The 21,364-nt window shown below is 38.6% G+C and overlaps 1 protein-coding gene across 1 annotated transcript in view; it reads left to right on the top strand.

The window, feature by feature from the left end:
• Positions 1 to 557: 557 nt before the first annotated feature.
• The window catches only part of MTX2 (metaxin 2), a gene marked incomplete at its 5' end in the record, with an annotated part of 30,913 nt that continues 10,106 nt past the window's right edge, over positions 558 to 21,364 (top strand). The window contains 3 exons of the mRNA XM_010569312.1: positions 558 to 663; positions 11,405 to 11,452; positions 12,430 to 12,476. Of these exons, the coding sequence (XP_010567614.1) occupies positions 558 to 663; positions 11,405 to 11,452; positions 12,430 to 12,476 (201 nt within the window). The remainder of the gene's footprint in view (positions 664 to 11,404; positions 11,453 to 12,429; positions 12,477 to 21,364) is intronic.

Below are 21,364 nucleotides of genomic sequence, written 5' to 3'. Positions count from 1 at the left end.
GGTTGTGGTTGTGAATACTGCCTTTCTGTTATGTACGGATGGAAATGTAAGAATGATCGAGAATTTTTTCCATATCCATAAAAATGAAATTTGATTGGCTTGTCGTCAAAGGTCCTGTTCATGAATATGATTGCATTGTCATGGCAGTTGCAGTGAACTACTGCTGCTCTAACATGTAACAGCTGTAAAGCATGGGTTGTTGCATGCTGGTGTTTAAAGACAATCATGCCAGCATAGTTAGGTTTCTAGAAATGTTTGAAAAGCTGAGGGGAGGGTTTTAGTAGAGAAGAGGATCATAACTTTCTTTTACACACTGACTTACTTGTGTATGTATTAGAAATTTTTTTTTTTTAAGGACTACCTGTCTTCACCTTTCCTGCACCTTATGCATTCTGACACTTCTGATGTGGCTATTCACTGTCTCGGCACAAACTGAAACACAGAAAATACCATCTGAACATAAGAAAAACTTTTTTTACTGTGAGGATAGTTTGATATTGAAGCAGGTTGCTCAGAGCAGTTACAGAGTCTCCATCCTTGGAGATGCTCAGTACTGAACTGGAGATGGCCCTGGGCAACCTGCTGACCCTGGACCTCCAGAAGTGCCTTCCAACCTCGGCCATTTGGTGACCATCAGTTGCTCAGCCTGCTTGCACTGCTGCGGTAATTCAGCACCCTCTCTGTGCAACATGCATTCACCTGAACATGCTGAGCATAGCCTGCTGCTGTAATGCATTAATGATTAAATACAAAATGATGACTACATCACTTATGTGGAGTAAAACACTTGCTTTAGTGCCATTCAACTGTTCGCTTACTCAGAAGTATAAAAAGGCTGATGCTGTGTCTCAGGGAATAATAAACAAATATTTCCATAGCTTCATGAATTGCAAGCATGTTATGTCACATTTTAAATCATCTATTTCTGAACTGTAGAAAATATTAATTGGATAATGTGGTAGAGAATTTGTTTAGAGTAGCTCAGCATCAATCACGTATTAACGGGATAGGAAATGAGTGTTTATACTGTAAGAAGAATTAGAGTGCCAGCTTTCAAGTGGTCCGGAACATTAATCTTTCTAACTGTAGTAGTTTTGAGAAGCTGACTGCTCAAATCATCTTTAAAAGATTGTTGAAAAGATGTTTAATTGATCACTAAATTACTCAATATGCTTTACTTTTTTTTTTTTTTTCCCCAAAAACATTAGTTTTAGATTAGTGATCAAAAGAGAGAAAATAATACCCTTTTTTGTCCTTTGATCTCTGGAAAATTACTTCTGTTTATTGCCGTTGAGTTACGTCCAAGGGTCTTAGGCTAGTTTTAATACTAAGGGAAATGAATGCAGTTTGAAAAACAGATGCCCTCCTGCCTTTAGATATTTTATATTCTTAGTGAGTTTACCTCCAATGCAACATGCCAGAGCAAAAATAAATCTCTGATGTGCATGTTTTATGTATTGAGACAAGCTGCAATTTGGCTGAGAACAAATACACAGGGAATGAAACCTGACGTTTCATGTGTTCCTGCACATACAGACATAAAATTTAAACTGAGCATGCATTTTGTGCATCAAAATGTGCCCAGTAAATGTTAACGTTTCCTGCACATGTGAGGTGAAAAAAATAGTTATTCTTGCTTAATAATAGGTTATCTGCAGCACAGGTTGTTTAAGCTTGCTGCAGAGGTGCTTGTAGTCAAAAAGAGGTGATTTGAAAAATACCAGATTTGTCAGGCTGTATGATTTTATCTTACAGTGTTCTTTTACATGTGCTTTTTTTTTGGTAATCAAACTAAAAGGAATCCCTTTAACTCTTGTTCAGTTTCAATAAACAAGTCTCCTACAGTGCTCTTGCCAATTTGTGCTCAGACACATATGTTTTATGGCTTGATTTGAACCAATCTTTTGAGTGGATTGCCTATCTAATCTTTTTTTAGGTCAGGGAGAAATGACTTTCAGAATTATTATAGTACAGTACATATTTCATTTTGAGATATTGTTATTTCTTTTAAGAAGCAATATAATTACAGTTTATAATAGATAGAGTTGTTTCTGGCTCCATTAAGACTAAGCAGTCTTTCTCTAATCAGCATTTTATTGTTACATGTTTTCTGCTACAGTAATATCTTCTTTTCTCATGCCAGGAATGAGATTGCTCTAGAAATAACAGTAACAAAATTAGTAAACAAAAAGTAACATGTGTTTTGATATTGTCCAGTTTGATTTGCAAGCAAGCTTTCATCAGTTGTAGAATGATTCGGATACCAGTGCTGTTTAGGAGCCTAACTGTTCAGCTCACAAGAGGTCATAGAAGAATGACTTTGGAGAAGAACCAGATTTTTCTTCTCTTTTTCCCCCCTTTTTTTTTTTTTTTTTTCCCCCCTCTGGTTCTTGGATGCTCTGTTCTCTGACTGTCCCCAAGCACTAACCTGGTCTCTTCCTGTAGGTTTGGGCCCTATGAACCGCTTCCATTCCAAAACAAGAATGAATGAGTGAGCTTGGTTGCTCTCCTTCTTTGCTCTGGTTGAACAGGTGTCGCATATTGCTGCGCTGCTGGGCTTTTTCAGCTGTCTCTTTTGAAAGTAAGTGAGAAACTCCAGGTGCATGCAAGCCGTGGGGAGGACAGAGAGAAAGTCCACACCAGGTTCTGAAATTTTTATTATTATTATTTTTAAAATCTGGTCTTTAGTTATTAAGAAGATGACATAGATGTCCCATGAACATGGATGTTTTAGTACAAACTGGAAGAAGTTACATGTAGTAGTAAAACCTGTGAAATCTGTTGGAAGGATTGGAAGCATCAAAGGAAAAAATTACAATGGTGCTGCAAAGAATGCAGGAAAAATTGATACCAGTCTCTTTTGGGGGTGAAAAAGCCCAAAGAGAAGTTTGGAATGTGCATACTGAATTGGAAAGCAAAAATGCTGAGAGATGGGAATTTTTAACAGTTCTCCCTTCTAGCTGTTGTATAATGAAATTGAAGCCAATGTAATGCTTGCATCCCTAGCAAGAACTTTCAAAGTCCAACTGCGTCTGTATTTTTTTTTTTTTTTGCATTTGAATGCCATATTGGAGAAACTCTGGGTGTATTTGAGTGTGTTCACTGAAAGCCTTGGGAAAGAAATGAGGAAGGCTGTGAGGATATGATTAAGAGAACAGGGTAAACATTTTCAGATTTTGAAGCAGGGAGTCTGCAGTGTTTCCCAAAGGTGAGGAAGAGTCTGAGAGGTGCTATCGCAAATATCATTGTCTGTTTTGGGCTGACTTAAAGACTGTGAGCCCTAAAGCAACATCATCCCCCTGGCTAGTGGCAGTGCTTGGCTGGCTGACTGCACCAGTGCTAACTGCATTTCTACCCTGCAGAGCTCTCTCTCCTGCCTAGAGATCTCAGCTCTTCTTGCCCCTTTGCAAGATTCTGGCACAGAGTCTCTGTTGTCATCACTTTGTATCTCCTGTTACTGCTGTGCTTAGGGCTGTGGGCAAGATAGGAAAGAGAGAATGAAGGCGAGCCTTAATGAAAGGCCAGAGAGGCCAGGGCTGGGTGAGCAGGAATTATGTGTGTAGGGAGCAGCTTTTGGAGCAGGTATGGGATATTGAGGTCCTGTCTGGCAGGACAGATGTGTAGGATCTCTATTGTGGATCAGAGTCGGGGTGCTGTGGATGAGAAAGCAGGGAGCTCCTTGGGACCCTTTGCAGAAGTGGTGTTCGGGCTGCCAGTCAAACATCCTTAGGGGAGGAGATGTTCAGACTACCACAGAGAAGAGGGCATCTCAATCTAAGAGAGCTTTCAAAGGACTATTTTAAAGTATACAAATGTAGATAACGTGGCTAAGAAGTGTCCCAGTCCATCAGGGCACTTAAGGCATTCATGGGTATCATACCTCCACTGTGCTACTCTTCACAGCTCCTGTGCTTGAAGTTTCACTTCTTGAGTCAGGGCCAAAATGGGGCAAGGGACTTAAGTAGCACAAAGGGAAGGGATTGATTTAGCTTTATAAAAAGCTATAATTAAGAATTATAGAGCTTCTTTGAGATGGAGCATTTATGCTGACTATCAGGAATAAGTAAAATAGCTCCTTCTTGTCAGGACTTTATAAATAAATCTTTTGAGATCATTTAGCTGGCACACACTCTTGATTTTTCTGAAGAAATCCAGATGTTGATTTAGGAACAACTTTTATTTATGGATTTGAGTTTGTTGAGATTTTTTGGCCTCCTCTCCAGATGGGAGGCGTGATTCTGCAAGTGCGGAGATGCTGAGCGATCTCCCTCCTGTGGCCTCCCCCAGCAGTGAGAGTGCTGAGCACCCTGGAGGATTGAACTGCAGATGTGTACACTCTGCAAAGTCAACTCAAAGACAGTAACAGAATTGGACTAATGCTTAAATACATGCAATTAATAGCTTTCTTGGAGGGTGAAGAAGCAGATTGTGTTATGCTAAATGGCTGCTGCGGTAATGTCACACGCTGGCTCTCTTAGTGGTGCAGCCACAGGAAACTCAAGTTTGAGAATTGCTGCTGAGATTGAGTCTTTACAATGACAGTCTGCTTGATCAATAATTACTGAACAGTCATGATTTATCTGAATTGTAATATCTCAACGAAGGAGGCCTGGGATGGCTTTAAGCAAATGATGTAATTATTTGATACATGATTTAATGCATACTGTTTAACTTGTGTGAAAGTCGGTTTTCATTTGGCAAGGCGCTATGAAACACTTTTTTGGTCCTTTGTCAGCAGAGCCAGGGAGTTGCTGATGCTTTCATTTTTTTCTTGGCCCATGTTAGTTTACAGGATCAGGCCAATTACATGAAATTGATCTGTACTCAGTGTGGATGGGTTGAACTGGTGGGTCTTAAGGAAGCTAATTCACAACTTTCCCGTACTTCCTTTATTGATCACTGTTAATGTATGAGATGTATATTTTTAACTGCTTTGATTCCAAAGTGGCTGCAGCTTCACTGTATTAATCAAAATATACCCCTCATTTCCTGTAATAAGGATATAGAAACACATCAATTCCTGGCATTTTCTTTTTAAACAATGTATTGCTACTTGAAAATATGACCAATTTGTATTATGAAAAGAGAATGAAGTGATCATCTGCTTCTTTTTGATGCATCTTAACATCAAGCAGCTAATAATCCTCCTTCCTTCTGGAATCTGTGGGGTAGCTTTCCGTGTGGTTTTCTTTGGGTTACTACATCTAGGTCATAGTGAGCAGCAGTCTTGGGAAACCAAAAAGGGTAGCTGTCTTCCTGCTGATTGTTATGATGTTTGCTGCATAATGTTTGGAGACTTGTAAGTATCCACTTGCTGGATGTGGATGTTGCCCAGATGTAAGACTAAATTTCTTTTTAGTGTTTACTCTTGTGAGAAAACAGTTTTGAGGTATCTCATTATAATTTAATCAAATTTGTATCTAGGGAGAGGCTGAAGGAAACTATGTGGAAATAATGTGTAAGTTAATCTCTCCAGCTGTAATATTGTAATACAGTGATTCAAATTAATGCCAACTTTCTTTTTTTTATTTTTAATAGAGGATATCTTGCCTCTTGGCTGTTTTAACAGGCTCTTAATGCCATGTGAACCAAACTGGTAAATACAGATGTTTTAGCTTTCCTCGTTTTTATGCAAGTTTAATATCAAAGTGTTTAAGAAGAATATAACAGAAAGGAAACTGATCCATGCAAACCATGCAAATGTGGTGACTTTAGAGAAGGAGTAGTCTTAATTTCTATATGATCCATAAACTTCTTAACATTTTAGGAAATTGCTCTGAGAAGATCAAATGTTCCCAGCGCAGGTCCTAGCCTCCCCTGCATAACAGCACACAGTGAACTGCATGGAGGAGATTGTTAGTTGACCAAGTACTTCATTTACAGAAGCAGAAAGAAGATATCAAAGGACAAATTGCTGGCATACTGAGAATTCAGTAAATTTTAGTTTGTAGGAGATTTGGGGCAGAAATTGTCTTGATTTACTTCTCACTGTACAGTTTCAGTACTTGAGAAATACTCAACAGGATAGTAACATCCGGTGTTAATTCTTTAGCCTTGATTCTTACTAGTCATAGGCTAGTTTTATCACAGAAGATTATTTCTATCTGTGTTGCCTTCCAAAAGTGTTATTGCCCCACCAAAATTCTATGGTATTGCTAAGAGCTGGCAACAACCTAATTTCCAGTTGAGTGTTTTCCTACAAAAACTTTTAACCTGTTGATAACTTCATTTCCTGTGCAAGAGGGAACATCTTGATGCCTGGATCCAGAGGTCTCTGGCATTTGTCTGTAGCTGGTATTCAAGAATGCTGCAGCTTGACAGCAAGTGTGCTAAATGAGTGGCAGACTAGCAGGGCAAACCACACCACATATCCTACTGCTTGAAACTGGCTATTCATACTAGACTGCTGAAATGGCTAAATTGTTGTTTAGCATATTCCACAACTTAACTTGCAAAGTATTTTGTGTCTTCTATTTTCACAGAGTCTTATTTTTTTAAGTAACAGGACTAAAGGCATAACTGTAAACCATGTATTTCATTACATCTCTTTCATCATTGTGAAGCTGCTTGGGGAAGGTGGATGAAAATGTCTGTTTCCCCCATTCATCCAGGCAGCACTGACACAGGATGAATAGTTTCCCAGTAATTCAGAGTGTAGGAGTTGAAATCGAGTTTTGTATACTCATAAAGAGACTCTGAACAGCCTGGACAAGGAATTGGTGGGGCTGAGGCACTGTAGACCATCTTGGAAATGTGGTGCTTCCTCTTGCACAGACTTCACTGGGGGAATGTTTATTGCAGCCTCTCATTCTTTGAATTAAAATTCACCGCTGTGCAAATATAGTATGTCCTGTTTTGAGACCATTAGTTGGAGCTGAGATGTGTGTAGGCCTCAGGTGAGCTGCTGATCGCCTGCTGATAGTGGGGTCCGGTGCTCTTAAGTATCTGTTCTTACAGTATATGTGCATTCTCTCTTGCTGTCCCAAAAGTATTTGGGTGGATAACATCTTATTATTGAAGTGCAGTCTGAAACATCTGGAAATGTTGAAATCAAAATGCTTTTTGAGTATCTGTCTCTGGCCTTAATGTTGCTCAAGTGAACATGTCACCACAAAATCTGAAAAATGTACCTAATGCAATACATTTTTTCAGTGGCAAGGAATTTGACATGACTGTCATGACTCATTCTGTGTTTTGGAAGTTTTTTTGTAAGAGCAGAAATGATGTATTTTCTAAGTCATTCTCTGACATGACAGGTGAGGAGTCTAGGAATCTGTTTTAATAGATAGTTACAAACCTGAGTAATTAAAACTCTACTGGGAACATGCAACACACCAGTTCACAGAATTTTCTTCGAAAAGTCTAATTTGACACCTAAGAGCCTTGTTAACACTTTGAAATGTTCATTGTCTATGCTAAACTGTTAATAAGTAAAACACTTTGACTAACAAACACGTTGAGCTTAGTGAAATTTTCATGCATTTTTAGTCATCCACAAAACCAAAGAAGATTTTATGTAAGTGGTTTACTTGTTGTTTGACTTTTCCGGTTGTTGTGATGCTGCATCTGCTGAATTCTCAGCTTCTAGAATAACAAGGCTTATGCAGTGATGCTTTCTGTGTCCATCTCCCTTTAATTCTCACTTCCCAGTAACTTTTGAACTCAAGCTCATTTCAGACAAATTTAACAGGGAGGACTAATCCTGCAGATGGTTGTTTCCTATAACTGGCATTAAAACAACCAGTGTGGTAGAGGAGAAGTAGGGAAAGACAACAGCATGCGGTTTGCTTGTCCTGAACAAACAGAAGACAATCCACATGAAAGACTAAATATTTGAATTCATTAAGCATGGGAAAAGTTTCAGTAGGGTGGGAAAACAACTTTTACTAAAGACTGCAAGCCTGAGAGGCAGACCCATTGAAAACCACACAATAGTAATTCCTCCGATTATGGAGGCACAGGGAAGAACCAAGTAGTTCCTTATTCTTAAGATATGTAGAGAAGCTATTCCTTTAAGGCATACTTCCAGGCAGTTATTTCATCCTGTGAGTAGCTAATGATAAAAATGTCTGTTGTGTAGGATCTAACACATAAATGTGATTCTGTGTTGAAAGCTTCTGAAACTGAATTGACATCACATTTGTTAATTTTCTCTTTATATACTTAGTGCCGCAGTAGCCGTGGTTAGCAGGGAAACGAACATCTACAGACCAGAAGATTATAGTTGCTGAAGGATAAACTGGATTTGACTTCATTAGTGCACAAATGATAAGTTTGTGAGGAGTTATTATAGCATTAATCAACTTGATGGATTGGAAATATGACAGAACTGAAGCAGCGTGTAATATTAGTGCCTATTATTCTACAAATTGTGTCTTCACCTACATTCATAAGGCAAGAGTCATTGCTGTACATTAAAGATGTTACACACTTTCTCCTCTTGTGGAGGCATGTGACATCCCTTCAGCAATTCCTCCTCCTCTCTTCCCCCAACGGGGTTCTGGTCTCCCTTATCTGCATGTTTTCACCTTACAACTAATCAAAGGCAGCTGGGGAGCTGATACTTGAATTTAGCTTGCGCCTTACGAACCTGGACCTCTCATGTAGCAGTCTGTACTTGAACTTCTTGCTCCATCAGAAAAAAATATTTCATACTCTAAACATCTTGGAAGAAAGACAGTGAGTAGAAATTGGAAGATACGGGACAGATAGCGAGTAGGTATTTAATTCTTTGGTTTCCAGAGGATTGCTCAGGCTTTGTGCATATACCTCCAGTATTGTTGAACATGATCTGCTGCGTGCAATTCTGAGTGCATTCTGCAGAATATTTTTTCTAGGATATGAGTAGTAATACATGAATCTTAACATGAAGTTGATTGTTTTAAAATCGAATCTGTACAGTGACAGCAAAATCAATTATCTTTATCTGGTCTGCATACAAAGAACTGAAGGCCTCAGTTCCAGGCTTGTGAGCATGTGTCCACCTGATCCAAACATGGTCAGAATCATGAGCTACCTCTGGAGACTGTCATGTGCCAAGTGCAGGGGGTATTATTCATTCATTTTCTCAGAACTGCAGAAATTTGGAGTTTAAGGTGTACTAATAATGAAGGCTGAGATTTTCTTTCGGCTGTTTGTCCTTGTTTCATGTACTTGTCAAAAGACATGGATTAGTACACAACTAAACTGTGAATTGAGTGAATGCAATGATTTTAAACAACCCTTGTCCTTTCCTTCCCTCAAGCTGGGCATATGCTCCTGGGTACTAAGACTGTGGGATAAAGACTTCATATCATGACTAACGAAATTAGGGTCAGCAGATACGGTTCATGAAAATCTGTATGTGATCAGTAGAATGTAGAAAGAAAATTTAAGCTGATAAGGGTAAACAAGTTACAAAAAATATTCTACTTGTGTTTTATTTTATAGCATGGATATTGCATGCCTTAGCAACAGTGTAGTTTTGGATTCTGTGTGCCAAGAAGCTGTTTTTTATCTATCTATAGATCTATATCTACAGCTGCATATAGCTTAGTGCCAAGATCAGACTGGAATTAGTGTTTGAATTTCTTGAAAAATACCTAGCTCTTTTGTTGGAAAATGAAAAGTTCACTTGATTTTTGTGGGCCTGAAATATTTCAGCCACGTGCTTGTGTGAAAATAGGCCACTTCCAGTTTGGGCTGGAATCCACGAATTAGATATAAATCTAACATTCCAGTCTGAAGAAGGTCAGGCAAAAATTTTCAGTAGAAGTGGGCCCATGCAATTTGAAGTTCTCTGTACCATTTTTTGGCATGTAAAAAGGATGTTTTCACTGGTTGGCTGGAGTATTTATGAGATCAATATACCTTCATGACTTAGTTACTTCTGTAAGTATCTCAGAGTGCAGCACTGATAAGTCTGCTAAAGTATAGTAATAACATTCTTAATTTCCTCGCTCTTGCAAGACTTCAGTGGACCTGCATAAATGTATGTTAGATAAATTATTTTAAACAGTTAAGGCCGTGGTACTGCAGACGCTATCTTAGTCTCTTTATTTAAAGAAATAAATGTACTTCCACCTCAAGAATTTTTACTTTAGGGCAAAACTTTAATGGAGGGGTGTAACACCGATAACTGCTACAATAAAACATAAAACATTTTTTCATGACACTTAAATGTGATTAGTTGCTTTCTCATGCCCATACTAGTATAGCTTTGATAGGCTCTGTGCCTTAAAGTTAAGAGCTAGTGACCTTTGCAAAACTGTGTACAGTGTTACAAACTTTACAGTTCTATGTGACTTCCATAAAAGTTAATACTTCCTGAGTACCCAAAATGAGTTAGAAATTTGTGCATTTTACGTTTGAGTTCTGAGGTCAAAGACAGTTGAAGCCAGTGGCATAATTCTGTTTGAACCACACATAGTTATTTATAGACATTATTGCTTAAAAAAAAAAAATTATGTGATTAGAGCATTAATTTTGTGTACAAATAGCTAGTTTTGGTGGAACGCAAGGTTTGAATTGGTATGTAAAAATAGATTTTTAATCAGACATTAACAAGGAATGTAATGGATACAAAATAATGTGATGACCTGTTATCTTAATGCTACTGTTAACAGTAGATCAGTACTGATTACTGTTTTTGCCTTACCATAAATTCAAGTAGTGTATGATTGATTAAGTGTAATGGTTCTCAACTGGAAGGTGTGATTGTCTTTTATTTCCTTGACTTTTTTTTTAACAACTTCGACTGTTTTGAACAACTGATGATGCAGTTTTTTAAATGCATATTGACATTCCCATTTTAGGGTTGATCAGTACATCATTTAAAGCAATAGGTAGTCCCAGTCATCCTGGTGGATAGGTTTCTGACATGCCCGAGCACCTGCCTGTATGGGTATTATATGTAGGACCAGTAAGGACACAAGTTTAAAAGGCAGAAAGCTTTTCCGTTTCCCTAAAGCATTCTTCACACTTGGTTTGGAGGTTTGTGCCTCTCTCCTCTGTGTCTTGTTCTGTTCTTTCCAGAATTCTTTGTTTAGTACTTTAATAAATAGTTGCTCTTGAGAGTGTCCAGAATTGTGATGGAAATGGGCACAAGGATGTCTTTATGGTGGAAGGAAAACAGCTGCTTTAGCTGCTTGAGAATTACAAGGCCATTCTGTAATGTAGCTTGAATTTTAGCTTTTCTTGCAACATTACATTTTGGGACTTAGTTTTCTGCTCTGTGTTGTCCCTCTGTGAGCAGGAGAGAGGTACGGGAGAAGAGAGTGACAGGGGGACGTTTTTAGGGCAGGTTAAATCTTGCATCAGCATCTTTGCAGTTTGAGTTCCTGCTCTAGGTAACGTTTGTATTCAGTTAGCACCTGCAAGCACATTGTTGTTTGGCTTGCTTAATTAACTCTTCTTCTTTCCACAGCCGCAGAGCCTTGGCCTGAAAATGCTGCGTTGTATCAGCAACTGAAAGGTGGGTACACTGGTTTTTGCAATTAATAATTACTTCATTTTTAGAAAACACACTAAATATGCACTAAGATAATTAACTGCAAGGAAGCACAGAAACTGTTAAAAGAGTCCTTTGTGTTGTTTGTCTGGTCAGAGGTTTTAGCTACGCTTGCATCTGCCAATATAAACCAGCTATTCATGGCCTATGAGGTCCTTGGTTTATTATTGACTCATTATATTGGCTGCTGTAGGCAGTGTAAAATGATGTGGTTGCAGGCACAGTTGGCAGATTTACTGCACCAATAGCTGAGGCAGCAGATTTTTGAAGTCTTGTGGTAAAGTGGGCTCTCAGTAAAAAGGAACTGTTAAAATGTATAGGCTAGGATGGTTCAGGCTCCCTTTAGCAGCTCTTCATATATCATCAGATCACATTATGGCCCCCATTTGGGGCTCAGCAGCCTGCTACAGTTGTCAGAAGACTGCAAAGTAATGAAGACTAATAGGTAGCAGCCCTAGTCTTCTAAGCATGGAATTTTTATTGCAGTGAACTTGTCATCTTTCTTTTGTGTGACAGACCTAGACACAGTGTGCAATATTAACTGCAAGCTGCTTTTATAGGTTTCTGAATGCTTTTACTTTTTAGCCAGAGGAGTTATGAAGATGTGGTTTTATTTAACTTTGATTAGAAGAAGAGTAATTGGCATAAAACTCAAGCGTTTGGTTTTTAGTTGTGAGCATTTTTTTATTGTACATTGGTGGTAATGTATGATAAATGCAATTGCATTTGCAGGAGAAATATTCCTGGTATTCTTTTTTTTCTCTTTCTTTTTTTAATATTCATATCACAGGTTTTCTAGTCCAGCTGCATAATAATTATATATGTGCTCCTTGTTTTATGAATAAGAAATGCAACCCAGAATGGCTTACAGTTACAGGTCAGTAGCTAAATGGGCACTGTTTTTTGTAATTACATTTTTTGTGTTTTTTTTCTTTCAACAGAGGAACAAATTTTGCTTTCTGATAATGCGTCTTCCCTTGCTGTTCAGGTAAAATGTCATCTTCTCTAAACTAAAGATGTTAATTCCATTTTATTTTTTGAATGATTATGTAGCTAAAGTAACTCTATTTAGCTAAATGAATAATTTAAGAATGATTTCTGTCAAAATCAATTACTTATTTCCTGCATCTGATGTGCTTTACACTGTCATTGAAGTGTCAGAGCCTAAAGGACATGAAGATTTTGAGAGTCCTATAGAGTGCTGCTGCTTGTAATCGTATTTATATTGGTTTATGTTTGTACAGTGTCTGCTTGTCTGCCTACTCTGGGAATTGTGTGTGGTTCCCATCTTTTGTCACTTGGTATGCTAGTTTGTCTTGTAACATCTTGTATGATGCTTGCTGGTTATTTAATTCTCAAAGCTAATACTGCCCCAAACTCAAGGCATGTTTGCTGTGGGCTGTGGCCATCAAATCTCTGTATGTCTCTGATATGTTTTCTCAACTTCATCATGTATACAGAGTTGAGATGCAATGTGGTTTTTAGAAATAGTCCATATAATTGACAAACTTGCATCTCTGATTGACTTAAAAGCACCTCTGTGGCTGTGAAGTCTACATAAGCTCCATTAACCTGTTAGGTTCAGTAACCCCAAATCTCAAGGGGATGTTTTCCCCATTAGTAGAGAGGGCCTGGCTGTCAGAAGTGGTGACGAGCAGGATGTCTATAAGGTTCCTGTTCTTCAAAGCAACTTTGCTGCTGCTTTGCATAGTAGGGAGTTGCACTGTTCCCCTGCTTGCTTTTTGTGTGTGGTCTAGCTCAGAGCAGCTACAGCAAGACTGCTCTCTTTGAGGGCTGTCCAAAAAGGTCACATCTCATTTAGCCAAAGTGGGACACTTGGAGACTGTAACTGATACTACTGGTGAAAAGGTTAGGATCATTTGATCATGATAACTACTTATAGGATCTCTTAACATTTTTCCTTCCAGTCTGGCAATCTAGGAGATACCTCTAAGACTAAATTCTATCACAGCAAGAAGATACCTTTATCCTTTGCTGGACAGAGGAGTCATCTTTGATACACCAAATAAATGTGGCAGTGTTTTATTTGTTTGGGCAGTGTGTTTTGTATCATGCCTCACAGTAATGCAAATAAGTGTTTTTGTTGCTCAGTTGATTTTGGTGTTCCTTTTTACTCCAGCACCTGTATTTTTTGTGGTTCTTATGAATTTTCTTACCATCTAACAATGCGTATAGGTGTGGCTTGTATTTAAAACACACACAAAAAATCCCAACAACATAACCCTAAAATTTCCTTTTCCAATGCATCATTTTGCTTTACTGTTTCCAGTCCATTGTTATCCTACACATGTCACTTAGATGATAAATTAACTATAATATATTAAAAATGCTTGTTTTTCTTCAATATTCTCTAGCTGGACAGCTGATAGTAGCCATGACTATAAATATGGCTGTGGTAGATATCTGATCTTAAACTTTATAGAACAATTTTGTATTGGGGAATCATATCTATTTTGAAGAATCTGTGTAATGTGGTTGTGACTGTGAAAGAATAGCTATCCTTGGTGTCTTTGATCCATTTGGAAATGATACTAGGATCTGTAGTTATGTATTACTAGCTTAGTGATCAGAAAGCTTTAACTATACTGGTGTGTTTTGCATAAGGAAATTGCTGAGTTCCTCTGTTTTAGAATTTACTTTTTATTCTGATGAGAGCCTGATTATCTTTTAACTGGATATCTTTTTGCTGGTGGGTTTTTTTTTTGGGAGGGGGGAGGGTGGGTGGTTTCTTTTCCTGAGGAAGAAATGGGAACGGGGGATAAGAGGAGAAATAGGAGCTGGTACCTGGGACTTTTTTCCCCACTATTGCCGTTCCTTTTCCCCCTGTTACTGATTTGGGGCATGTGAATATCACCAGAGCTGATACATAGCTTGTTCATGGCTTGTTGAATTTCCACATGGTGAAAACACATCAGAATTTTGAGTCCCTCTGATCAAAAGAGCATGTGGAGTCAGCCACCATCAAATCTTTAAGGAACATTGTTCACAACAAGACTCTAAACGTACTGCAACTGATCTGAAAGATCTTTCTCAAAATTTCCTTGCAGCACATCTTCATAATGCTGCTCTGGGATAGCTCTCAGAGGACATATATGTAGATAGCTACATATAAAATAAAGAATAAAATCCGATACCATAGTAAGTAATTAGTCAGAATAAAAGTTGACTTTTAAAATTGATGACCCTGTATTAGAGATGGCATTTCATGTACCTCTTGTCAACAGAGCGGATCAAGCAGCCAGCAGAGCAAGTTGCTCTCAGGTTAGGTGTAACAGACTGTTGCAGGCATTTAGTTTGAAAAACCAGAAGTGAATACACAACTATATTTCAATAACAAAACAACTTTACAACTTCAAGGAGGGAAAAATGGAGTTTTAAATGGATTCAAACTGAATTACTGTAGGAGAGTATATTTCAGTCTGAAGCAGAATGCCTGTCCAGGCCCTGTCTCCCTGTTGATGCCCGGTACAGGCAAAGCCTTTTTGTGTAGTGCCTGTGTGGAAGTAGTGTGGCTGAGTAGAAGGGAGGGGGTTAATACAGCTGCACTGTGCCAGGCCTCTTGCCTCAAATGGCAGCAGCATGAGCGTCTCCCTGCACTGTTCCAACTTGTCCGGATGAGGAATGTGGATGCTGAGACTACCTCTGTTATTACAGGTTCTTCTGAAACCTTTATGCAGGTGGTCTCAGAGTCTTGCTTAAAAGGCTGTCTAAAATGTTCAGGATTGTGGAAATTTTCATAGCTATCCTGAGGTTATAGAGCCTGGAGCTCGTTATGTTAAGATATGTATTAATTGCTTGTGCAATTGATGTCCTTGTAAATGGTCTTAATATATTCCAGCAAAGTGCATTTAGAATTGTCTGTTCTTAGTCGTGAATGACAGAAGGATGTTTGGGCAATTTAAAATTGTGTTACACAGACCAACTGCTTATTTACTTCAACAAGTAATCAAATAAATGTGTAAATCATGCATGATTAATTGCCCTCGACAGATTTGTTGGGGTTTTGTGTGTGTGCGTGTGTATGAATTGTGGTTTGGTTTTTCTCTAGATAAAACCGTAGCAGAAATTTGAACTTGTTGCTGAGGCTTGAACAAAGGCTTAGTACTGAAATGAAAATCTGACAATCTCTTTTTTTTAAAGAGAATAAAAGCTGGAATTCTTCATGATGAGAAACGCAGTATCAACATAATCAATCTAGCAGCATTGTGTTGTAGCTGAAAACATGCTTAAATCCCAAGCCATACAGGTACTGTTTGTGAGTGAAACATCTTTCATATAGTTCTAAGATGAAATTACCCCTGAATGAATAGCATCTTCATTTATCTTCAAAACCTCTGTGCTACCAGTGAATCTACTCTTTCCGCATTCTACAACAAGAATTACATTATACCATTAGAGCAGTGTTGTGCTGCAGTGTAAAATAGATTGTTTTGGAGAATGAACGTGGCTTTGCTATAAATTACGTTCACAGGTACAAAGGAATTTGTAATTTTGTTTAAAATAGTCACAAATATAATTAAGCTCTTAATTTATGTTAAACTACAAATGTGGCCATTACCATAACTGGATTAGGAATTTAATCTGTCACTCAAATAATGATACTGAACAGTTTTCATTTATAACCTTAGACACACTATTTCAGTTACAGGGTCTGCAGCTGTTTGATATGAAAACTGAATTATTCTGTAGATTTGTTCATGGTTTTTAATTTTAAAATGTGTTCCTGCAATAAAGTAGAGAATACCTCTTTCGTTGTCATCACATATTGTCCTTTGTATGCTCATGAAATAATGTAAAAATGAAAACAGAAAATGCCTTTCACTCTTACTTCACAACAGTATTGTGAGAGTGCTTTTAGAAGCACTGCTGAATAAGAGATGGCTTGGAATGGCTCGTTCTTTATTAAAAACTAATCATGAATATATCTTCTTCAAATGAAGCCTGGAGTGTGCCATCTGAAAATAGTGTTCCTCATGTGGGGACGTAAGTTGTGAACTATTTGAGTCTTGGCATAAGTAATTTCATTCTTGCCTCTGATCTCAGAAACTGCAATCTGGATATGATTTACATTAAGTTGTAACTCATTTTTAATGAGTATATGTGTTTGCTCATATGTATTATTCTGAGAGGGGACTGGAGGGGAATAGGAGAGCATTTTGGTGGAGCTCTGACAGGGTGATTCGCTGCCCGGTGTGTGTTTCCAGCTGACAGTGTCCAAACAGCCCTTCCTTAGCTGGGGAGGGTAAAGAAGAAGGGAGAGCCAGAGTAAAAACAGCACCTAAAACAATTAACTGTAGGAATAACTACAGAACTCCTCCCTCCCTTCTCTTATCCCTTCCCATTGTATTTCATGCACAGTCATTTTCCATCCTTGTCATCACAGGAAGACACAACGGCATCCCTTTCTTGCATTGTTTCGAGGGCGGCAGCAGCAGCAGCAGAGATGAGAATGTCAGTCGTGTGAGAAGGGGAGGAAGGGGAGGGTGGAGTGAGTTGCCCTGTGGCTGGCTGTGGTTTCTGAGCTCTGGGCTTTTGAACTGTGCTAAAGCAGCACAAAGGTGATTGCTCTGATTATTTTTTTAGATAATTGAAATCCAATGTACTACCTATATTTTGAATTTGAAATTGGTCAGGCTATAAGAAAACAGAACAAACCTTAGGTTGATTGTGTCCTTTAAGCAATGCTGTTGTAAATGTACTCCGTAATTCTGGCAGGAGGTGTCACCTGCCATAATTGAAATGAATGATGGGCATAAGATTGTTGATTAATTTTGTAATAAGTGTCACCTCAAAGCTTCCTATCAGCCCTTTTCACATAGCTGCTGATACTTCGTTCTCTTGCAGCAAAAATATGAACTGGCTTGTTCCATGCTGATTTTGAAAACACAGTGGCTCATGCTGCTCTCTGGGAGGAGCAGGCAGTGCAATGCAAACCATAGTCCTGTGTGGATCAACGTGTGGTAGGGCACGAAAAGCATGGAGAGGCTTCTCCATGCTTTTTGTTCAATTCGTTGTCCTCACTCCCATGCTCTTTCTTCCCTAGTCTATAACAGTTAATATTGGGAGGGTAGGGAAGGACAGACATAATTCATCTGGTGGCACCTTTTTTCCTCCCTCTCTGCTGTCACTCCTCATGGATTTGCAGCAGCTCTCCACCTTCCTGTCCACAGCTAAGTCTCCCATTAAAAATAAGGTGCACAGAGGCAGTAGCAACTTTGTAGACTTGGTGCTTTCAGTCTGGAAGAAGAGAGGTAGCATTGCTAAAAATATATTGTTCACATTTCTCACTTCCCTTCCCAGGTGCCAGCAGAGTAGGTGATGGTACAGGTAGAGAGGCTGGAAGACTGTGAGAGGGGAGACACTTAGCCTGCAGGGAAGAGAGACAAAGACCATGCGTGGGAGAGAAGCTGACAAACACTATTAAGCCAAATCTTTATTTTTTTAATGCCTTTATCTGTTTCTCATATTAACTTCATCCAAAGAAAGGACACACTTTGTTCCAGAAATAACTTACAGAAAAGTGTTTGTAGCAGACATTATATTGAACGTAAGTTACTAAACTGGACAGTTTTCCGGGTGTCTGCTTCAGTCATTGACCAATGCCGATACTGCACAAGAAATGGGGCCCCTGTTTTTAAAATTACAGAAATGCAAATAATCAGTGGAACATATGGATAAAGGAGGCACTCCTGCTGACGCCAGGGGAATAAACTCAGTTCTTCCCAATCTGAGATTTCATTACCCTTGTTTTATGCTGCATTAACTAGTATGAGCCGTGAAATTACTCATTCTGTTTAAAAGCCTGAGCGTTTTGGTTTGATGTCCTTCAGTTGTAGTGAATTCTGTATATTTATGCTTGAATGAAGTTTCCTTTATTTGTGTAAAGTCTATTGAGCATCTCTTGATCTTCTGTAACATGAGCAAGGGGAAATAAGAATGTTAATCCCCCCTCTTTATGAATTGATCCAAACAGTTAACTCTTTGGATAGGTGTTAAGCATTAAAAAAAGTTTATCCTTTCCAGCAGGAATTCAGTTCTCGTTTCCATGCTTAGAGTTTGTTTGGAAGAGTTGTTTTCAAAGTATTAATAAACATATTCAGTGAACATCTTTATGATTACTTTGGACTGGAAAACTTTAGATGAACTAATGTGTACCAGTTTTACTACAGACATGAGAGCTATTTTTTTTTTCGTATTCTGAAGAACTGCAACGGCTGTAGTATTATTGTGTGGGAATCCTAGGTGCTGGAGGAGATCCAGGTTGTGGCCTACAATAGCCACCCTGTTCATTCCGTGCTAGTACATTTTTTTTGTCTAGAGGATAAAAGAGTGGGAAATTTAATGCTGTTCTTTGGAATTACAAGCGTCTTTGCAAGGTATGGCAGGCTGTGCTCAGTTAAGTGTCTTGTTTCTAGTTTAGCTGTTACTGTCTTGCTTACCATTTTTGAGAAATTTTCACAAGGGCTTGATTAACTAGCTTATGTGTCACTTGGAATTCAGTTGGCCCCTTTCAGTCCCTTTTTACGTTGATCAGCCAAATTTATGATGTTAACAATAATCTCTGATGTACTAGATTAAGCCTGGGCCCTTGATCTTTCGGATTGCTCAGCTTTTGATGCTGTGTCTTTGAAGGGGTGTTGGTATCTTCATAAATCTCAGCAGAATTGTACTGGGGTGGTTTCAGCCTTCAATCTCTGGTCCTTTACTCCAAAAGCACTCAGAGGAGCTGAGCTCACTCCCATTTGCTGATGGTTTCTCTCACAAGAAAAGCAAGGGTTTACTTGCTTGCTCAAATTATATATGTGAGGTACCCAAAGGGAAATGAGATGCTCTGAGCTGGCATAATCAGTGTTCCACTGCATCTTTTATTAGAGTTGGAAGCCATGGTGGTCTGATACCATCTGTAGACCAAATGTGCTGGTTCTTGACATTCTACATCAGTGGTCAAAAAGGAACAAATCCTCCCTTGATCACTGGACTAAAGCGTTAAATGAGCTAAAGACTCACAAAAATTGCTGCTTTGTCCTATATTGTCTCTGTAGGATTTCTTTGATCTGTGCCAATTTCAACTATTTTGGTAAGAGTTCATACCACTTACTGTCTAACATAAGTTATTGTCTAAAGTCTAATTTATCTAGTTGAATGAAGAAAAAAAATTTGAGGTTTTCTGGTGGTGGATGTTTATAAAAATGCATTGGTCACGATCCTTGTCCATCTCTTTTTCTAAAAGAAACCATAATTTCCATAAATATGAAATGCATTCACTGTGCTCGAAAAGCAAAACACGCCTGTGTTGTTAATACTAATAATTTCCAAAGCCTGTCAGTTACATCAATGAAAGAATGTAAGTACTGTCATAGCAGTGCAAATTGTAAGGCTTATTTCTTGGGCTGAGCCCTCATAGTTCGGTATAGCACTGTCTCCTTTTATCAGCTGACATGTATTTTTTTAGTCAGCTTGAAGGCTATCCAGTGGACCATTAGTTTAAGCTGAACCAAGAAGTGGCTACTGGTGTACTAAGGTAATGATTGGTTCAGCAGTATAGATCCAATAAGGATTAAACTGCTCTCATATTGTGGAGCTTTCCTTCATTTTCCTGCAGAACAATATTTAAGAAGCACTTAAAATTGAACAGGTCATGCTTTGGATACAAATTACAGCTCAACATATTGGTCTTTTAATTCCCTGGGCTTCTATCTTTTTAAAGATGTAATAGCAGTTTTTAGTTTTTTAAAATATTTTTTTATTTTTAGGTTTATTGTATGGCATTAAATGATTTTGTCTTCAACTCTCACTGTTCTGTTTTCTCTTGGTTTTGTGTTTCATTACTATTTCACTACTCATCTTAAAGCCGATCCTAAATATAGACAAAGACTGAAGTGGAATAGGTGTTGGCATGTGGATGCTGAAGGGGGTTGCTGGAGCAGGCCTTGTAAGGCTGCTGGCGAGGCAGCTCCAGTGGTCAGTGTTTCTGAACCTCGCAGGAGAACTGCTGGGGTGAACGCAGAACTGGATGGATTTGCCCAATTTTAATCTTGAATCATTCTTCAGTTTCTCGAGCTCAGTCCTGGTCTCCCATCTACGAAGTGTTCATCAGAACTGAAGATGACTATCCCAAGGAAGTTTTCTCAGGTTTTGGTTTGGTGTGTACTTCAGGGTCTTTTTTAAAAAATTAAAAAAAAAAAACTTTTTAACCTCACTGAGGGTAGACTGACTTATATCTAAGCTTACTAGAATCTGCACTTTATTATGCAGAGTAGCAAACATTTTTATTTACTTAATATTTGTTCCCACATTAGAGCTCAATTCTAGTTCAGCCTCCTCTCTTCTCTTTTCTTTATGAAGTGCAAAAAAGGCACATGGACCCAGGATGTTTGCATTTCCGAGATGCCAAAATGGCAGCGTATTCTAAATCCCCTTTGCACTAGGCCAGAAACTGAGGTAGAATTTCCCTGCCAAATGTAATAAAGGTCAATATTTCTTGGTCTGGGGATGTTTATTGAGGAGAAGGAGAGAGAGTAAGGGCAGATTCAGATCTTTGATGGAAACTTGGCTGAACCCTTTACACTGAAAAGATTTTATTTATAGTTCAGCCTCTATGCTGAGGACTGTTTTTCACAGTCACAAACGGTGTTTTTCATAGAAACCTTGTACAATGTAGGAGCCAATGTATGATACAATGTACAGTAGGCAAGAATTTGCCGAAGCAAGTCATGTAACCCAAGTGTTCTGTGCCAGCGTGTCTCATTTTTGACACACTGATATGAAAAAGTAAAAACAGTTCTGTGATTCACCTCCTTTTGCTTAAATGTGTCTCTGCACTTGCAAGTGCCCCCCCCCCCCCCCCCCCCCCGA

Source organism: Haliaeetus leucocephalus, unplaced genomic scaffold (genome assembly GCF_000737465.1).
Source record: "Haliaeetus leucocephalus isolate CR32 unplaced genomic scaffold, Haliaeetus_leucocephalus-4.0 Scaffold1, whole genome shotgun sequence".
In the NCBI taxonomy this organism is placed as follows: Eukaryota; Metazoa; Chordata; class Aves; order Accipitriformes; family Accipitridae; genus Haliaeetus; species Haliaeetus leucocephalus.
The sequence above is the reverse complement of the archived record's forward strand: the minus strand, read 5'-3'. Positions and strand labels throughout refer to the sequence as shown.